Source organism: Taeniopygia guttata, chromosome 5, assembly GCF_048771995.1.
Source record: "Taeniopygia guttata chromosome 5, bTaeGut7.mat, whole genome shotgun sequence".
Taxonomy (NCBI): domain Eukaryota; kingdom Metazoa; phylum Chordata; class Aves; order Passeriformes; family Estrildidae; genus Taeniopygia; species Taeniopygia guttata.
The window spans coordinates 30,631,808-30,646,239 of NC_133030.1; the positions used below are offsets into that span (position 1 = coordinate 30,631,808).

The window sequence follows — 14,432 nt, forward strand, 5'->3', positions numbered from 1 at the left end:
AGGCCTGCATACCAAGTTCATCGTGCAAACTGCTACCGCCTACAGCAGATGCAGTGGCATGTGATGCTTCTAAGTGGACACTCCCATTTCTCACCAGCAAGGAGGCGCTAGCGCCGGGCACAGCTGCCTGGGAAGGGGGGCAGGACTGCACTCTGACCTGGCAGGAGCACTGCTGGCCTTGCTGACCATCTTGAAGGCTACGAGAAAACACGCATTGGGGACACATTACCAAGAAGAAGTGAAAAAGAGCCAGAAGTGAAGCAAAACAAGATTTTTCAGTTTAAAGAGGAAAACTCTTTTTGAAATAGTAGCATTAAGCAGCCAACAGTTAGGGTTAAAGTAACACCTACATTCTGTCTAAGAGAGTATTTAGGCCCTAGTTACAGCAGTAACCTAGAGATACTGTTCCTGTCAACTTCTTAGTAGTAGTATTGCTGTCTAAGATCTCCTCAGGTCACCCAACAGGTATATTCTTCTGTGTCTTAATTTGTGGGTGCAAAAGCAAATTACTCCCAGTTAGTTTAACTACTGACTAACCTGAGGTATCACTATATTTACTACTGACTATTCCAGTCTTCTCACAATCATTGGGGTCCTTTTTTCTTATTCAAGTATGACCTGATCAACTGTTTAGGGCTTTTTTCTAAAGACACAGAGACATCACCTTTCTTGTTATTAATTCATAGTAACTAAAAAATGTCTTTAAGCTTTGTTAATAGCCATAAGATAGCACAGACCTAGATGCAGATAACTGAAGTAGTATGTTTGGATTCGGAATTATTTTGAACATATTAGGACTCTCTATACAAAGTTATTAATTGGCAAAAGTTAAGTCGATTCTGAAGTTATTTTAAAGTAACAGCCAAAGCTTTATTACTCACCAAAACACAGGTTTTAAAAGTCAACCTGGCTTTCAGAGAAATTTGTACATTTCTCATAGTCATGACCGGACAGTGTTTGAAAATGTTAATTCTCCTCTTCAGACTTGCAAAATTAACTTTATTAAGCTATTTACCAAAGTTAGGTTTTTTTAATAACTTGTTTAATATTAGGTATGACAAAGTGTCAGAGTACATTATGTTTACAGTTGATATCATACCATCATTGCAAGAGCTGTGGTTTTATTATCTTTCATTTTGTGAATTTAAAGAATTTACATTATACAGTCATTAGCTGAGGCATTATCTTAGATAAAAGATTTTATATTTTAAAGACTGGAAAATAGCTTAAACACTCTTTTGAAAAACAATATGCATCACCTGTTTCTTTTAACACTTCACTGTTTACAGCATGATGCTAGAGTTGGCAAATGAGGCAACTAAAAAAAACCAAGATCTTACTAAGAGTTGAAGGGTTATATCTGATGTACTTGCTCTTAACAGTATTTTCTACATCATCTACTTTTCAGTTCTTTTGTTAGAGCATCACTGGAAAACAAAATATGGATATAAGAATAGGTGTTAAGAAAAGCTCATGCAAAATAATGAAGACATGCACTCAGCTCAGAAGAAAAGAACTGCAACTCATTATTCACGGTGTTCTAACATTTTAATCTGAAATTTAAATTCAGTGTTTTGCTGCAGTACACAAGGCTTTCAGTGAGCTATGCAGCAACAAAAGCCCTAGGGAAGTTCAGGGATGTGCCAACCTTCACTGCCTTCCTTAAGCAACACCAAACCAATGCTAAAAAAATACTGCTTTTCTATAAATAGCAGGTACATCTCAAGAGGTATAGACACAGTTGCTCTTTTAATAGCTATCCACATCTGTCACAATTAAAAAATCCTACCAAAATACTGATGTCAACCAATTGCAAACAAAACAGGCTTATTCTCTCCCTGATTATTATAAGAATAAAATTCTGCTTCATACAGTCACTTACATACATGAATACATGATTGACTACATGGGATACCAATGAACATTTATTTTTGAAGTGCCCAAAACACTACTGACAATTAGACAGGACAAAAGCAGGGGTGGATGGTGTTTTATGGTACATTTTGGGTTTGTTTTTTAGGTTACAGGGCAAAATAATCTTGTGTCTAATTTAGCACCAAACCAGCAGAACTTACTAGACCAGATTTGACTTGTCTACCATTGCCAAAGACACATATATATAATGCCACTGTCTCTTTTACTAAGTATTCCACAGAGGAAGTGAAAACTAATCGCAATCATGGATAGGAAATTAAAAAAGAAATCAGGTTTAACTCAACAGGTCCTAGGGAACATTCCCCCAACATCCAATTTTATGACAGTTAGTTAGAAGATTAGAGATTAAAGTTTTGCTGGCAAGACTAAGAAACACATAACATCAGGGCAGCTACAGATTAGTAAATCTAATCTCTTAGAAGTTTAATATCTGAAGTCATGGATTAGCAATATCAGAAACTAGACTGGGGCAGCTCACTAACAGCACACAGTCATTATGTCAGTACAACTGCAGCAATATTTTGAAAACTTCTTAGCGGTAACTGGCTCAAAATGCCTTTATATTTCTTCACATTTGCTCCTTAGGCATGATTTCTTTTACATCTTTCTTACGGGTTTCCTCTTCCCAGTAACACAGAATTTACACTATAAGTAAGATACCCATGTAAAGGAAAGGGTATTTTTAGACTGTTCACCTAGAAATTAGAACATTAATACTTTTTTTTTTTTCAGATACATCCCACAGTTGACAGCTCAAATGGAATTTGTGTCAAACAAATATGAAAGCACTTTGGTGTTTGGCTGGCAATTAAATTCCACTCCAAGGGACAGGCATTTAGCATCATGAAAAGTACTCTGAGTAAATTACCCTCCATAAGTATTCAATTCTGAATATGTTTATATTGTAAAGCATTTTTGACAATGTATGTATGTCATTATGTTAGAGAAAATACAGTGAGCAGTTTTGGGTGGCTTTTAACTTAGAATAGAACAAATTTAGATAACAAAGATGCTTAGAGGAAATACAGGGTAAGAATGTTTAATCTGCTTTTTTACCCTTGAACATCTTGTCTGATTAAAGAGTTACTCCCACTTCACAACGTGAAATTCATGATTCACAAAGTTACTTCATAGTCTCTAATTGGAAGTCAAGCTTAAGCCATGGGAACCTTAATGACTGCACTAGCATACGGAAACGAGGCCACTGTCAACCATAGTTTATAACAAAAGTTTGCTTACTCTACACCTACAAGAAAGAAAACACTGTTTTCTAACTAAAACACAATTAAGGAGCTTTCATTAGTCTGCACAGCCTCTTATGCTGCAATACACAAAGCTGCACTACAAAAAGAAAACAAACTCGGAGGCAAGTGAAAGCAACAAGGTTAAGCAAAACTGATCTAAAAAGACAAAAGTTTTATCATCCTTCACTATGAAGGATGTTAGTTTGAAGTTGAACACCCTACATTCAGGAAGAACAAGAGCTTAACAAACAAAAATCTAAAATTACATGATTACTACTTCATACTGCACTAGCCATTAAAACCACACCCAAGCAGTTTCAGTCCTTGATATGACAGAAATCAATCCTTCACCTGTTAAGATTGCTAGGTACCATTCTTGCATTCCCCCTGCCTGAGAAAAATTTGCAAAAGTATTCCTCAATTATTTTAGTGGTGTGACAAAGATGTCACAATTCCTCTGCTGTCCTCTACTGCAAGGTATTTTATTTTTATTTGTTCAGTTTCTGCTAGTTCAAAAATTTACATAACTATTCCCAAAACACAACAACGGTTTAGCATATGAAGGAAGATCATTAAGAATATATAACATATGCAATTACGCCTACATATTTATAATGTAACTGAAGGAAGAATTACTTCAATACTTATAGAGGACTGTTCCTTCTTCTACAGGCCATGTTCTCCTCACCAGATTCTCCAATTCCATAAGCAACCAAGAAATTGAAAGACTTAAAACAACACATTCAAAGACTTATTGTGGCTGCTGTTTCTACTGTTCAGGCTGATTGATCAAACAGAGCTGCTATATGCAACAAACCACTAGGCTCCCCATTGTAAACAAAGGGACCAGTAAAGGTTGGGGGACTCCTGAGACACATGTACACAGTAGATTTTAAACATTGTCAAGGCATGCAAAGTGCCACACAATTCGATTTAATATTAAGCAATATTGGGCATTCTATTCACTTCATTATTTCTCTTTTGCTGTAAAAAGCTGCAAGATCTTCATAAAGGTTTATCTGTATTTCAGATTTGGAGTCTTTTGGAGTATGTATTTAGCTCTTTATACAGTTCTGTCATTATGCTTATCTCTCACAATCTACAAATGTGAAAAGTGATCACAGTACTAGTACCTAATGCTTACATCCTTCAAGAGATGAAAACCAAAATGGGGAACGCTGATACTATTTTCTTGGGTTTCTCTTCTTGATTGAAAACATTCTTGATTGAAAAAAGTTTCCAAAAATTTTGATAAAAACCAATAGGGCTAAGTTTGTTAGCATTAGTTAATTTTTATATCAATCTGAAAACAGCTATAACATGTTAGAGACTGACTATCCTGACCTTTTTTAAAATAGTGCCACATATACATGCACAATTCAACAAGCCCACAGTGACATGCAGTGACAGCTCAAGGAGGTTATGGTGGGGAAGGAAGTAAAAAGTACTTTTCTGGCAACACTGGTGGGTGTGGGGAAGTGGTCTGCTGCATGCATGCTAAATATGGTGGAACATTTAGATACCCTACCTGAGGGGTGATCCGATGAGCAATGTAGGAGGGGTAGGGTTACTCCCTGCATTGTGCCGGCGTCGTACTGCCTGACGCCTAAATGTGCTGCGTTCACGGCGAAATGTGACAGTCTCCTCGCTGGCTTGTGCTGCTGCATCAAGACAGACTTTAGGTCAAATAAGAACCCATCCTAGTTACGTAAACAGTAACTTAAGACTCCTTTCTTCCCTCTGACCCTCCCCAAGTTAACGAACTTGACTCACAACAACAAAAGTAGCTTATGTCCTAACTGTTCAAACAAGCTGCTTCAAGACAGGATCACAACACACAGTTATTAGCAAACACCTGGGTGGCTGGGAGAGTGCTCTTGAATATACAGCTTATTTTTTTTTTTTACCCCCAGATCCAAATAGCCCGGTTGCAAAAGTCGGATATCCCAAGTGCTTTCCGTTTATGCATGGCAGGAAGAGATGCTTGATCTCCCCCTTTATCTCAAAGAACAGATAATTAACAAGAAGCCTGAAGAGCTACCTAGCAAAGTTGTCTACCAATTCTCACCATAATTTTCTCAATTTTTAAACTTCTGCCAAATAGATAGGGTTGAGGTTAACCTCATCACAACTCTTTAAGGGGACAAAACAAGAGTAGCTTTATTTTTCTCATAAGCATCAAGGGATACATGTTGCTCCTTCTAGACTTGTTACAATATAACTTGCAGAGGCAGGAGGTTGAGAATAAGTAAGAGAATAATTTATTTTTAAGGACAGATGGTTTTGTTACTTCAGGTTTTCAAACAAAAGGTTTGGTTCAAATTCATAAACCAACATTGTAAAAAACAGTTTGTATGTACTCAAGGGATTAAAATATTTATCCACACGTTATCCCCCCAAATCCACCTGTGCTCCTTAAACTCTATAATCTGAACAATTTCAGATTTGAACTGCTTCATGGTGTGTCTACAATCTGAGAAGTCATCCTCCTGAGCCAAGGAAGCTCCTAGCCAATTTGAATACAGAGCACTAAAGAGCTCAAACAAATGGGCTGCAGAGAAAATAGGGCTTGGCAAGCAAGTGGAGGAGAAAAAAAAATTGACATTAAGTCAGTGCAAGAGTAAAATCACAATCTTGACAGGGAAGTCACAACTTGGTGGCCAAAAAGCCTGTTACTAGAGTGAGAAAACCAAAAATTGTATCAAACAAACAAAAAGCAAACACTTCCTCTCCCCCCACAAAAAATGAACAAACAAACAAACAAAAAAACCAACAAAAAACAAAACAAAACAGAGAGCAATGCCAGGAATACTACAGGCAGAGCAGCCCATTATGCACTTCAGCACACTTCGAGTTACAACACTACTGCTATTAAGTTTTCAACACTTACCAGCAAAGACTCTAATGCTGTTCTACAGGGAACAACAACCTATAGGAACCTACTACTGTTGTGTACTACTGCCATAGCTCAAGCAATAAAGGCTGAAACATGAGTTTAATTCATGCATGAACCACAAGTTACCAAATGAATTCTCTCTCTGAAACTTCAATTTATAGCTTGCTTTAAAACAAAATAAGCTACATAAAGAGACTTATTTTAACACCAACATCCAACTACAAGTATTTAATTATCAAAACTACAGATTTTAAGGGCAACACTAATTCAGTCCTTTCCTGTACTTTCAGAAAAAACAGGAGTTTACTCATTCTCTCCTCATTCTTCCACAAGTGTTTTTACAGTTCTAAACACCAATAGATTATACTACCTCTTCAGGGTATTTCTGCAAGAATTCAGTAAGTTTCTCCTGTGGTTTAATATACAGGTTTATTTTCATACACTGCCTAATTTCTTTAAGCATTTCTTTGCAGCTCTCACACTTGAAGTACAAAGCAAGTGAACCACACTAAACAAGACAGACTGAATCCTGACACACAAGGTCAAAACCACCCATTAATTTTGTACTACAATTTATAAAGCTCATTTTTCTAGGATACACATCAGCATATAAAAATTCATATTTACAACACAGCTTCCACTGAGTTCAGATGCAAAAGCAATTCTGGTAATCAGACCATAGCTAAGCACTACAAAATAAAGAACAGTGACTAGTCTTAACTGAAATGTAAATATCTGGATTACCATTAAGATGGTAAACATCAGCATTTTTTCTTAATTACCACTTGCAACTACTTAGCAAAAGCAGCATTCAAGTGCAATTCTTTAAGGTAGTATACTTAACACTGACAGATATCTGTCATGTTCTGCAATAACTGAAACAGAGACTATGGAAACACGATAGGTCCTCCCTATATGGCTCCAATTTAACACTAAAGCAAGTCTCAAGAATTAACAGAGGCACTGTCCTGTGAGGAAACTAGATATACAAACATGCTTGAAAATAAGAAAAAAGAAAATTAAAAAACCTAATATATACTTGTGGATTAAATTCAAAGCTGTACAGGAAAACAGCTTTGGCATTTTCTAACCATTTATTATTCCATTTTAACACTTAAAAGTCAAAGTAGATTTTAGTGTAACTTTCTACTTCTTTTACCACAAAATTCTCGATTTATCATCTTGAAACTTTTGTTCAATACACATCTGTTATACATATTCCTCCTGAATACAGGTGGTGCCATTCAGGGTCACTACACAAGTCTACAAGTTCTTTTGAAAAGACTGCAGGGCTTTTCAGACTAACAAGCTCCAAGTCTGGCAACATTATGCAACACTGCGAGAAGCTACATGTGGAAAACATGACGAAAGAAGTTAAAAAAAATGCTAGCTGAGCAGAGAGGATTAGCATAAAGTGTGGAAAGCCAAACTGCTCAAAGTTTGCTTTTGGTTGAAAAGGAAAACTAAAGGAGCTGTGGTTCTTTTTTTTCTCTTGTACTGGCTCCTTGGGTTTGCTCAGTCTTGGGGAAGACTTTTTAACTAGTTTTTGTTTTTCATATAATTTTACAGAAGACATACAATTTAAAATACACACATACCATGTGTGTATGGAAAGCTCTTTATGTTACTTTGTACTGTTTGCGTTTCTACTTGCCTTTAATGAGAAGAAGCAGTGCAACTGCTTGCGAGTTCACCAGTAGGACGTATGACAAAGCTCCTAACTTACCCTCTACTGTGATCTGAGAGCAGTTCTATCACATTTCAATATAAACAAGCTTTAATATTTACAATGTCACATACACTTCTCCAATACTGCTTACAACTTATCCCAGACTCCAGAAATGTAAGATTCAACATGTAGTCATGTACAAAATCTAGATGTAACAGGAAGAGGTAACACAGGTAATACTTCTGAAGTTCATGCTTACTTCAGTTTAATCAGTAGAGGAAGACAAGATTTTCAGCTTACAGGATGATTGTTAAAAGGTGATCTACATTTTTTTATTCTATGCTTCTATGCTGAACCACTACACTTAATATCAAGAAATTCAAGTACTTCCTCTGCGTGTTGCCATTTGCATGTAAGCCCCCAGCACTATCTATCTTCAAGAACACAAAAATCATGTCTGAAATTCAAGGTGCACAAATTAAAAATACAAACCTACACCCCAGAGATCAATAAAATAAGAAGTGGAGACCTAGTAACAACCTTGTAGCCAACTTCACCCCTCATATGCCTCTTCCCAAACATAATACAACTATTTTCAAAGAAGAAATAATGACACTTGTATCTGTTTAAGGAATATGTGTTTGAATGCACAGTTGCATTAAAATTAACACTTCTGATTGGAAAAGAGCCAAATAAGCAGTTACACGCTTAAAACATCATGAGGATATCATTTTGTCATCAGACACTTGGAAAGATGCTTTACATTGAATCTTTTTATGCTTAAGTTTTCAACAGAACCTGAAGACTCACAGTTTTACTCTACAACTATGCAACTGTTGTATAAGACACTTAGCTTTAAGAAACAAAGTACAAATATTTTCCTTTGAACAGAACCATATATATATAAAAACAAGCCAAAACATTTGCAACATCTCCCTGCACCTACTTAACAATGCTTTTAACCAAACCTTAGAAGATAGAAGCTTAAGAAGCACAACATGAAAAAGCTGAACTGACAAAATTTTATTGCATCAATAAAACCATTTAATTTTGCTACAAACAAATGCTGAACCTAGTGCCTTACATAAATTCTGAAATACAGAAAATTTTTTCAGAAGATTCCTGGAAAGATGTGGTATGAAACTAATACAAGGGTGAAGCATCCATGTGGAAAACCATAAAGTTCTTAGGATAAAAATTGCAATCAGTCTAATTAGAAAGCAAGCAAGAAAAAAAAACCTATCCAGCAAAAAGTCTCCCTCACTTTTTGGAAAAAAGGAAAAAAAAAACCACGGCTAAAAAAAAAATCCAACGCCCCTCCCCCATCACTTAAAGCCTAGATGGTTTTGAACATTAGTCAGGTTAAACATGGTTAAAGGTGCGCACAGAACCCGAGTGATGCTTGGACATGCCCTTTCTCGCCCTATCAAATGGGAAACGGATCTGTTTTCAATCACTAATTACTAAGCCTACACGTTCTCAGCAAGAGCTGGAATTAATAGTTGATGGCTTATGTACTCACATAAGCAATGAAATTTGCAAATGCAAGTGAGCAATTAAATTCTTCGAAGGCAGGATGTACTTTGCCAAACCAGACAGCTAAAATGCTGTTCTTCTCTGTTGAGCATCTATCTCACTTTTGTTCAAAACCTGAGAGATGTACTTCACACACCTTTATGGGTTAGCACTACGGTTCTCCTCATGGTTGAGGAATTTATAATTTATTTTCACATGCCCTAACACTATATTAAAAAACATACTTGAAAGATACCCAAGTAGAAAGAAGCAGTCTGTTCAATGCATATCTACAGTATGCAGTTGTTAATCACCATATTATTATGCACCTTAATAGAACCTACAGCTGCAGGGATTACTTATACTTCTCTGATTAAAATAATCAAAATATTGTCTCAGAGTATTATAACTTACTGATATTTAATGAAAAGTATCACTAATGACTATTTCTGAAGAACAGAGATGTGTGCAGCAAAGGAGAAACAATGAAGAACAGCATGCTATCTCCAAGTTACAAACTTTTGCTAGAAAATAGTGCAGAAGAAAACAACACACAATTCAGGAAAGAAAGTAAAGCCCAGGACTTCAATTTTGTGGCTGCATTTATAAAAAAGAAAAAAAGTAAGTCTGAAACTAGCCTGAAGAAATATTTACAATTATGTCAAAGCAGTCACTCCAACAACTTGAAAAGCAAAACACTATCAGGAAGGGAACAAAGCAGGACAATAAAACCATCTGGTTGAATTCTGAACCAAACATTTTTACATACCAGCTTGACAGTGAAACTTTTACACTAGGGCCAAGGATAAAACTAGGAGTCTTAATTATTCTAATTAATTGAACTTTCTACTTGAATTATTCCACTTCTAAAAACATTGGGCTACTCACATAGACGTCTTGAATATAATGCTGATGTTCAGGTCAAAGAACTAAAGCTAAACCCCATCTGACCCCCTGCCCAATACAGACCCTATATCCCAGGGTTCAGGTATCAATACCTAATATTATATTCATGTAGCAGACAAATGTTCATGATTGACACTAATCTTTAAAAAAGTTAGTTCTGACTTTGTGTTTAGATTTATTCACCTTAAGGAAAAGATGCTGTAAATCTTCCAAATACAGCATTACCAGAATATGTGGCATACTATGTAAGCATATCATACACAGAAAGTCATGTTTGCATTACACAGCCTTAAGTAAAACCCCAAACATTAAATAAATGAATGAGTTTTATCTCACAGCTACATATTGCAGCAATGTGAGCAATTTCATCACAGCTGATAGAGCTTTTAGAACTTTTTTGCTTATATGCATAGCAATGAACCCAGGTACCTGTATAAGCCAGCATGAAGATGCAGCTTCATTTTTATCCAATACCAAAAATTCCTATTCAACTTCTGTTTGGGATGAATACTTAGCAAATACATAAATAACACATCAACAAAATAGAACCACTCTTCCCAAATCAAGCAAAAGTCATCTAATGAAAGCCTCTGTATTATCCATAAGGGCACAAAACACAGGATTGAGTCCCCACAAAACGTATTCAAATTCCGCATTACTAGGAGTGGTTAGCAACTAATAGATGCAAGATGCATTCCAAATGTTATTTCATTGGTAACTTCCAAAACTGCAGAAATTCTACAGTAGCCTCATATATCATTCCTAACACTATCCACATCTTTAAGCTCTTAAAGGTAGCAATCTGACCTCTACTGGGATGACAAGACATCCAAAATCAGAGGGAATTCTGTAAAACTCAACCTTCACACACAAAAGCAGTGACAGTACAGTAACATGCTTATAAGAGAGCCCTTTCTACTGCTGATCTGCTTACCTGGGTCCAGTTACAGCACAGTTCTGCTGAATAAACAAATAGAGACAGCCAACATACACACAACCCAATCACAGGAACTTGACACATTTTTCAGTTTCTACCATTTCTAAACTCCAATTTCTCATGCAGAACTGTTTGGTTTAGTAGTTTGAGCATGAACTGGCAGACACACAGAAAACAAGATCAGAAGCCCCATCTTCTATAATTACATTAATTCTATCTGCAGGAAAATGTAGCAAGAACTAAAGCCATCAGAAGCATGGAACAGCTCTGCAAAACAGGCAAATCAAGTCATGACACAGACCATGTGCAACATCAGCATAGAAGGGAAAAGTTATATGCTGCCAGCAGCTGCCGTGACCATTGGCTGAGTAACAGAGAACTGTACTGTAATAATTGCAGGCAGACATGCTAAGCATATATGTACGAATACATACAGACTGAGGAGGTTAACAGGTTTCCATGTGTCGTATGAAACACAAGACTAATCCAAATTCACAAAGCCCTATTTTGCCTGCCTATAGAGATGTACTGCAGACCTCAAAAGACAGAAAACAATATGAGCTGTTACTTCAATATTGCTATGCCATGTACAGAAGGAGAAATGTGTCACACTGCATGCAGTTTTATTTACAAAAGGGTATGCATCTCAAAAACTTAAAGTAGATAAACCTTAAATTGCAGCAAGATGTAAAACAGAGCAGCAACTTAAAAGTGCACATCTCTTACAATTAATATAGAACTGGAGAGAACACTTGACTTTTCAGACCAGCTCAACTTTTACAGAATATCACTGTGTTACATACAGTGGTTCTTATGGTGGTTCTTTAAATGGTTACAAACAGCAATCCAGAAACACATCTGACAAAAACCACACACAGTACAATGCAAAGAGGGTGTTTCCAGAATATCACTAGACAGTGGAGCAACTGCAACTAACCCATGACTCATCAATTCACTCGCTACATTTGGAGTCTGAATAGTTGAACAAGGATAACAACTACCATAAGACACCTTCCATTTTTTTATTATACATCCACCACATACACTTAATTTCAGAATTTTCAGATGCTGTTTCTCTGCATTTTAATGAATTGCAATTTCTATTCAAATGCATATACTATCTCACAGCAAGTGAGTCATCACCACTTCCTGGCATAATAATACAGAAATGAAACTACTAAGTTGTATCTGCAGAAGTGAAATATTTACAAGTTTGTACAACATCCTGCTTAGTAGAAGATTAGAAAAGACCATATCCATTAAGATACACATTTTAGCAGTTATACAAACAAGAATGTAGTTCTAGTCTCTAAAGACTGAAGGATAAAATGAAGTCATAATTACTGATTTAAATCATATTTGAAAAACAGGAACTGAAAGCTGCTGATTGGAAAAGAGCAGGTGGTATTAATATCAGTCTTTTAGTTATCCTGTGTGCATCTGTTAATTAGTTGTTTCAGAAAGTTATCATAAGCAATCACAGACATTTAAAAATATTTATATAAAATTATAAAATAATCCTTTCAGCAGGCAATCGGACCAGACTACTTCAAAAATCACATCCAACCAATATCCCTTGATCTTATGAAAATCCAAACCAAGTTGATTTTGTAATTCACTTGCAACAATAAAATAATTTGTTAATATTCTCAAAAACAATGCTATACATATATACACATTACATGTATTTATATTACATATGTATGTCTTTAAAAAACCTCCCAAAAGGTGAATACATCTCAGTAGTAAGAAATACTGGCTATAAAGCACTTAGATTCTAAAGAGTTAAAACATTTTCTCTCATTACTATTAGTCATGGGTAAGTCCAAAGAAGAAATCCACAATTAAAGATACAGATGTTACAAAACTTGTAATATAAGCTATAAATTGTGGGGAAAACAACCCATTAAACCCACACAAGAGAAAAACCAGTAAAGAAGGACACTATGAAAGAATAAGTCAGATTGATCATGAACAGATAAATGCAATGTAATTACTGCCTTGGTGCTAGACAAGACTGAGTAAATGTTTAAGGAGCGCTAAAGAAAAATTAATTCATCATAATTTTGTTCTGCTTTCAAAAAAAAAAAAAAAAAGGCAGAATGGCATTCATTTCTTACAATCATAAAGCAAATACTTCCTTTTCTCTTGGCAGGAAGAAACAATATACAGCTAGTGTTATTAACCATATTATGTCACCAGATCTGGAGAACTCAATTCCCAATTGCTTCTTAAAGACAGCCTGCAATCCACAGAGAACTACTGCTTGGGTATTTGCCACTGATTAAAAATACAAACAACTTCAAATTACCCTCATGTAAAATTTTGAACTGGAAATGGATCAGGCCAGCAAGAATAACAGCAAGCCTTTCCTGCTTAAGCTGCTACAGATTTGTACCTCTAAGATTGCTTTGAAATGTGTTGAGTGAAACGGTGGGGAAGACAAACTTTTTCAAAAGAGCAATCAAAATATTCCACAATATTCAACATCTGTCTTCCATCAATTCTTTCAGACTACTGACAAGTAGTAAGCACATACAAAGTCTGACATGTTCTAGAACGTAAGCTAGGTTAATCCTCCTTTGCACATAAAGGGAGAATCCTATTAACTTTAAGCAGTAATAACACAAAACAAAATGAAATCAAGTTTTGTGCTAAAGAAAGCATAGAGTCAAAATAGTAAATACATAAAGGAGACCTTTTATTAGTCAAATTACTCTCAGTGGACATGAAGAGCTGTTACTTTAACAAGATCTTAGGAAGAATGTGTGTTAAGTGTTTAGCTTCTATGGTTAGTACTAGACCAGCAAGCCTGACCCTTTTATTAAAGCTACTGCAAAAATCTCTTACTAGGAATAATAGAGAAAGTAAAAAAAAGAACAAATCTACATAAATTGGTAAAATGAAGCCATATAAATAGGTATGAACTAATTGTAAACAAGTCAAAATTAATCAATAATCAATACACAGCTGAACTTCAGTGTGGCACGCTTTCTTTTCCTCCTCATAAATCAATTGTATTGATTTTTATGACTGATTTTTTAATAGTGGGGGACACACAACAAAAACAACTCCATGAAAAACCCCAAACAAAACCAAAAGAAAACCCACTATTGGTCATACATCTTATCTCACTGTGGGCTAAAAACCTCTTTTTAAGATGAACACTATATTTTGTTTAGGCAGTCTACATATTAGGAACAGTCAAATTTGCTATAGTTTGTAAAAATACCTGTCTTGATCTAAAATACAATTTTATGAAGGGTTTGTCCACCTAGATGTAATGATCCAGATTACCTGGTAGGTACTGGCCTTTGAAAATTCCAGAAG

General features: G+C 35.7%; 1 protein-coding gene across 8 annotated transcripts in view; it reads right to left on the reverse strand.

Moving 5' to 3' along the window:
- Nucleotides 1-14,432, reverse strand: part of PCNX1 (pecanex 1) — an 87,187-nt gene that overhangs the window by 50,432 nt on the left and 22,323 nt on the right. For 3 of the 8 annotated variants that reach the window (XM_030274417.4, XM_030274411.4, XM_030274416.4), the window contains exons 7-8: nt 4,708-4,840; nt 13-197 (exon numbers count right to left, since the gene is read on the reverse strand). The exons of 2 other annotated variants lie outside the window; for them this stretch is intronic. In XM_030274417.4, coding sequence (XP_030130277.1) covers nt 13-197; nt 4,708-4,840 — 318 coding nt within the window. The remainder of the gene's footprint in view (nt 1-12; nt 198-4,707; nt 4,841-14,432) is intronic. 3 more of the 8 variants (XM_030274413.4, XM_030274412.4, XM_030274410.4) reach the window with 2 other exon arrangements.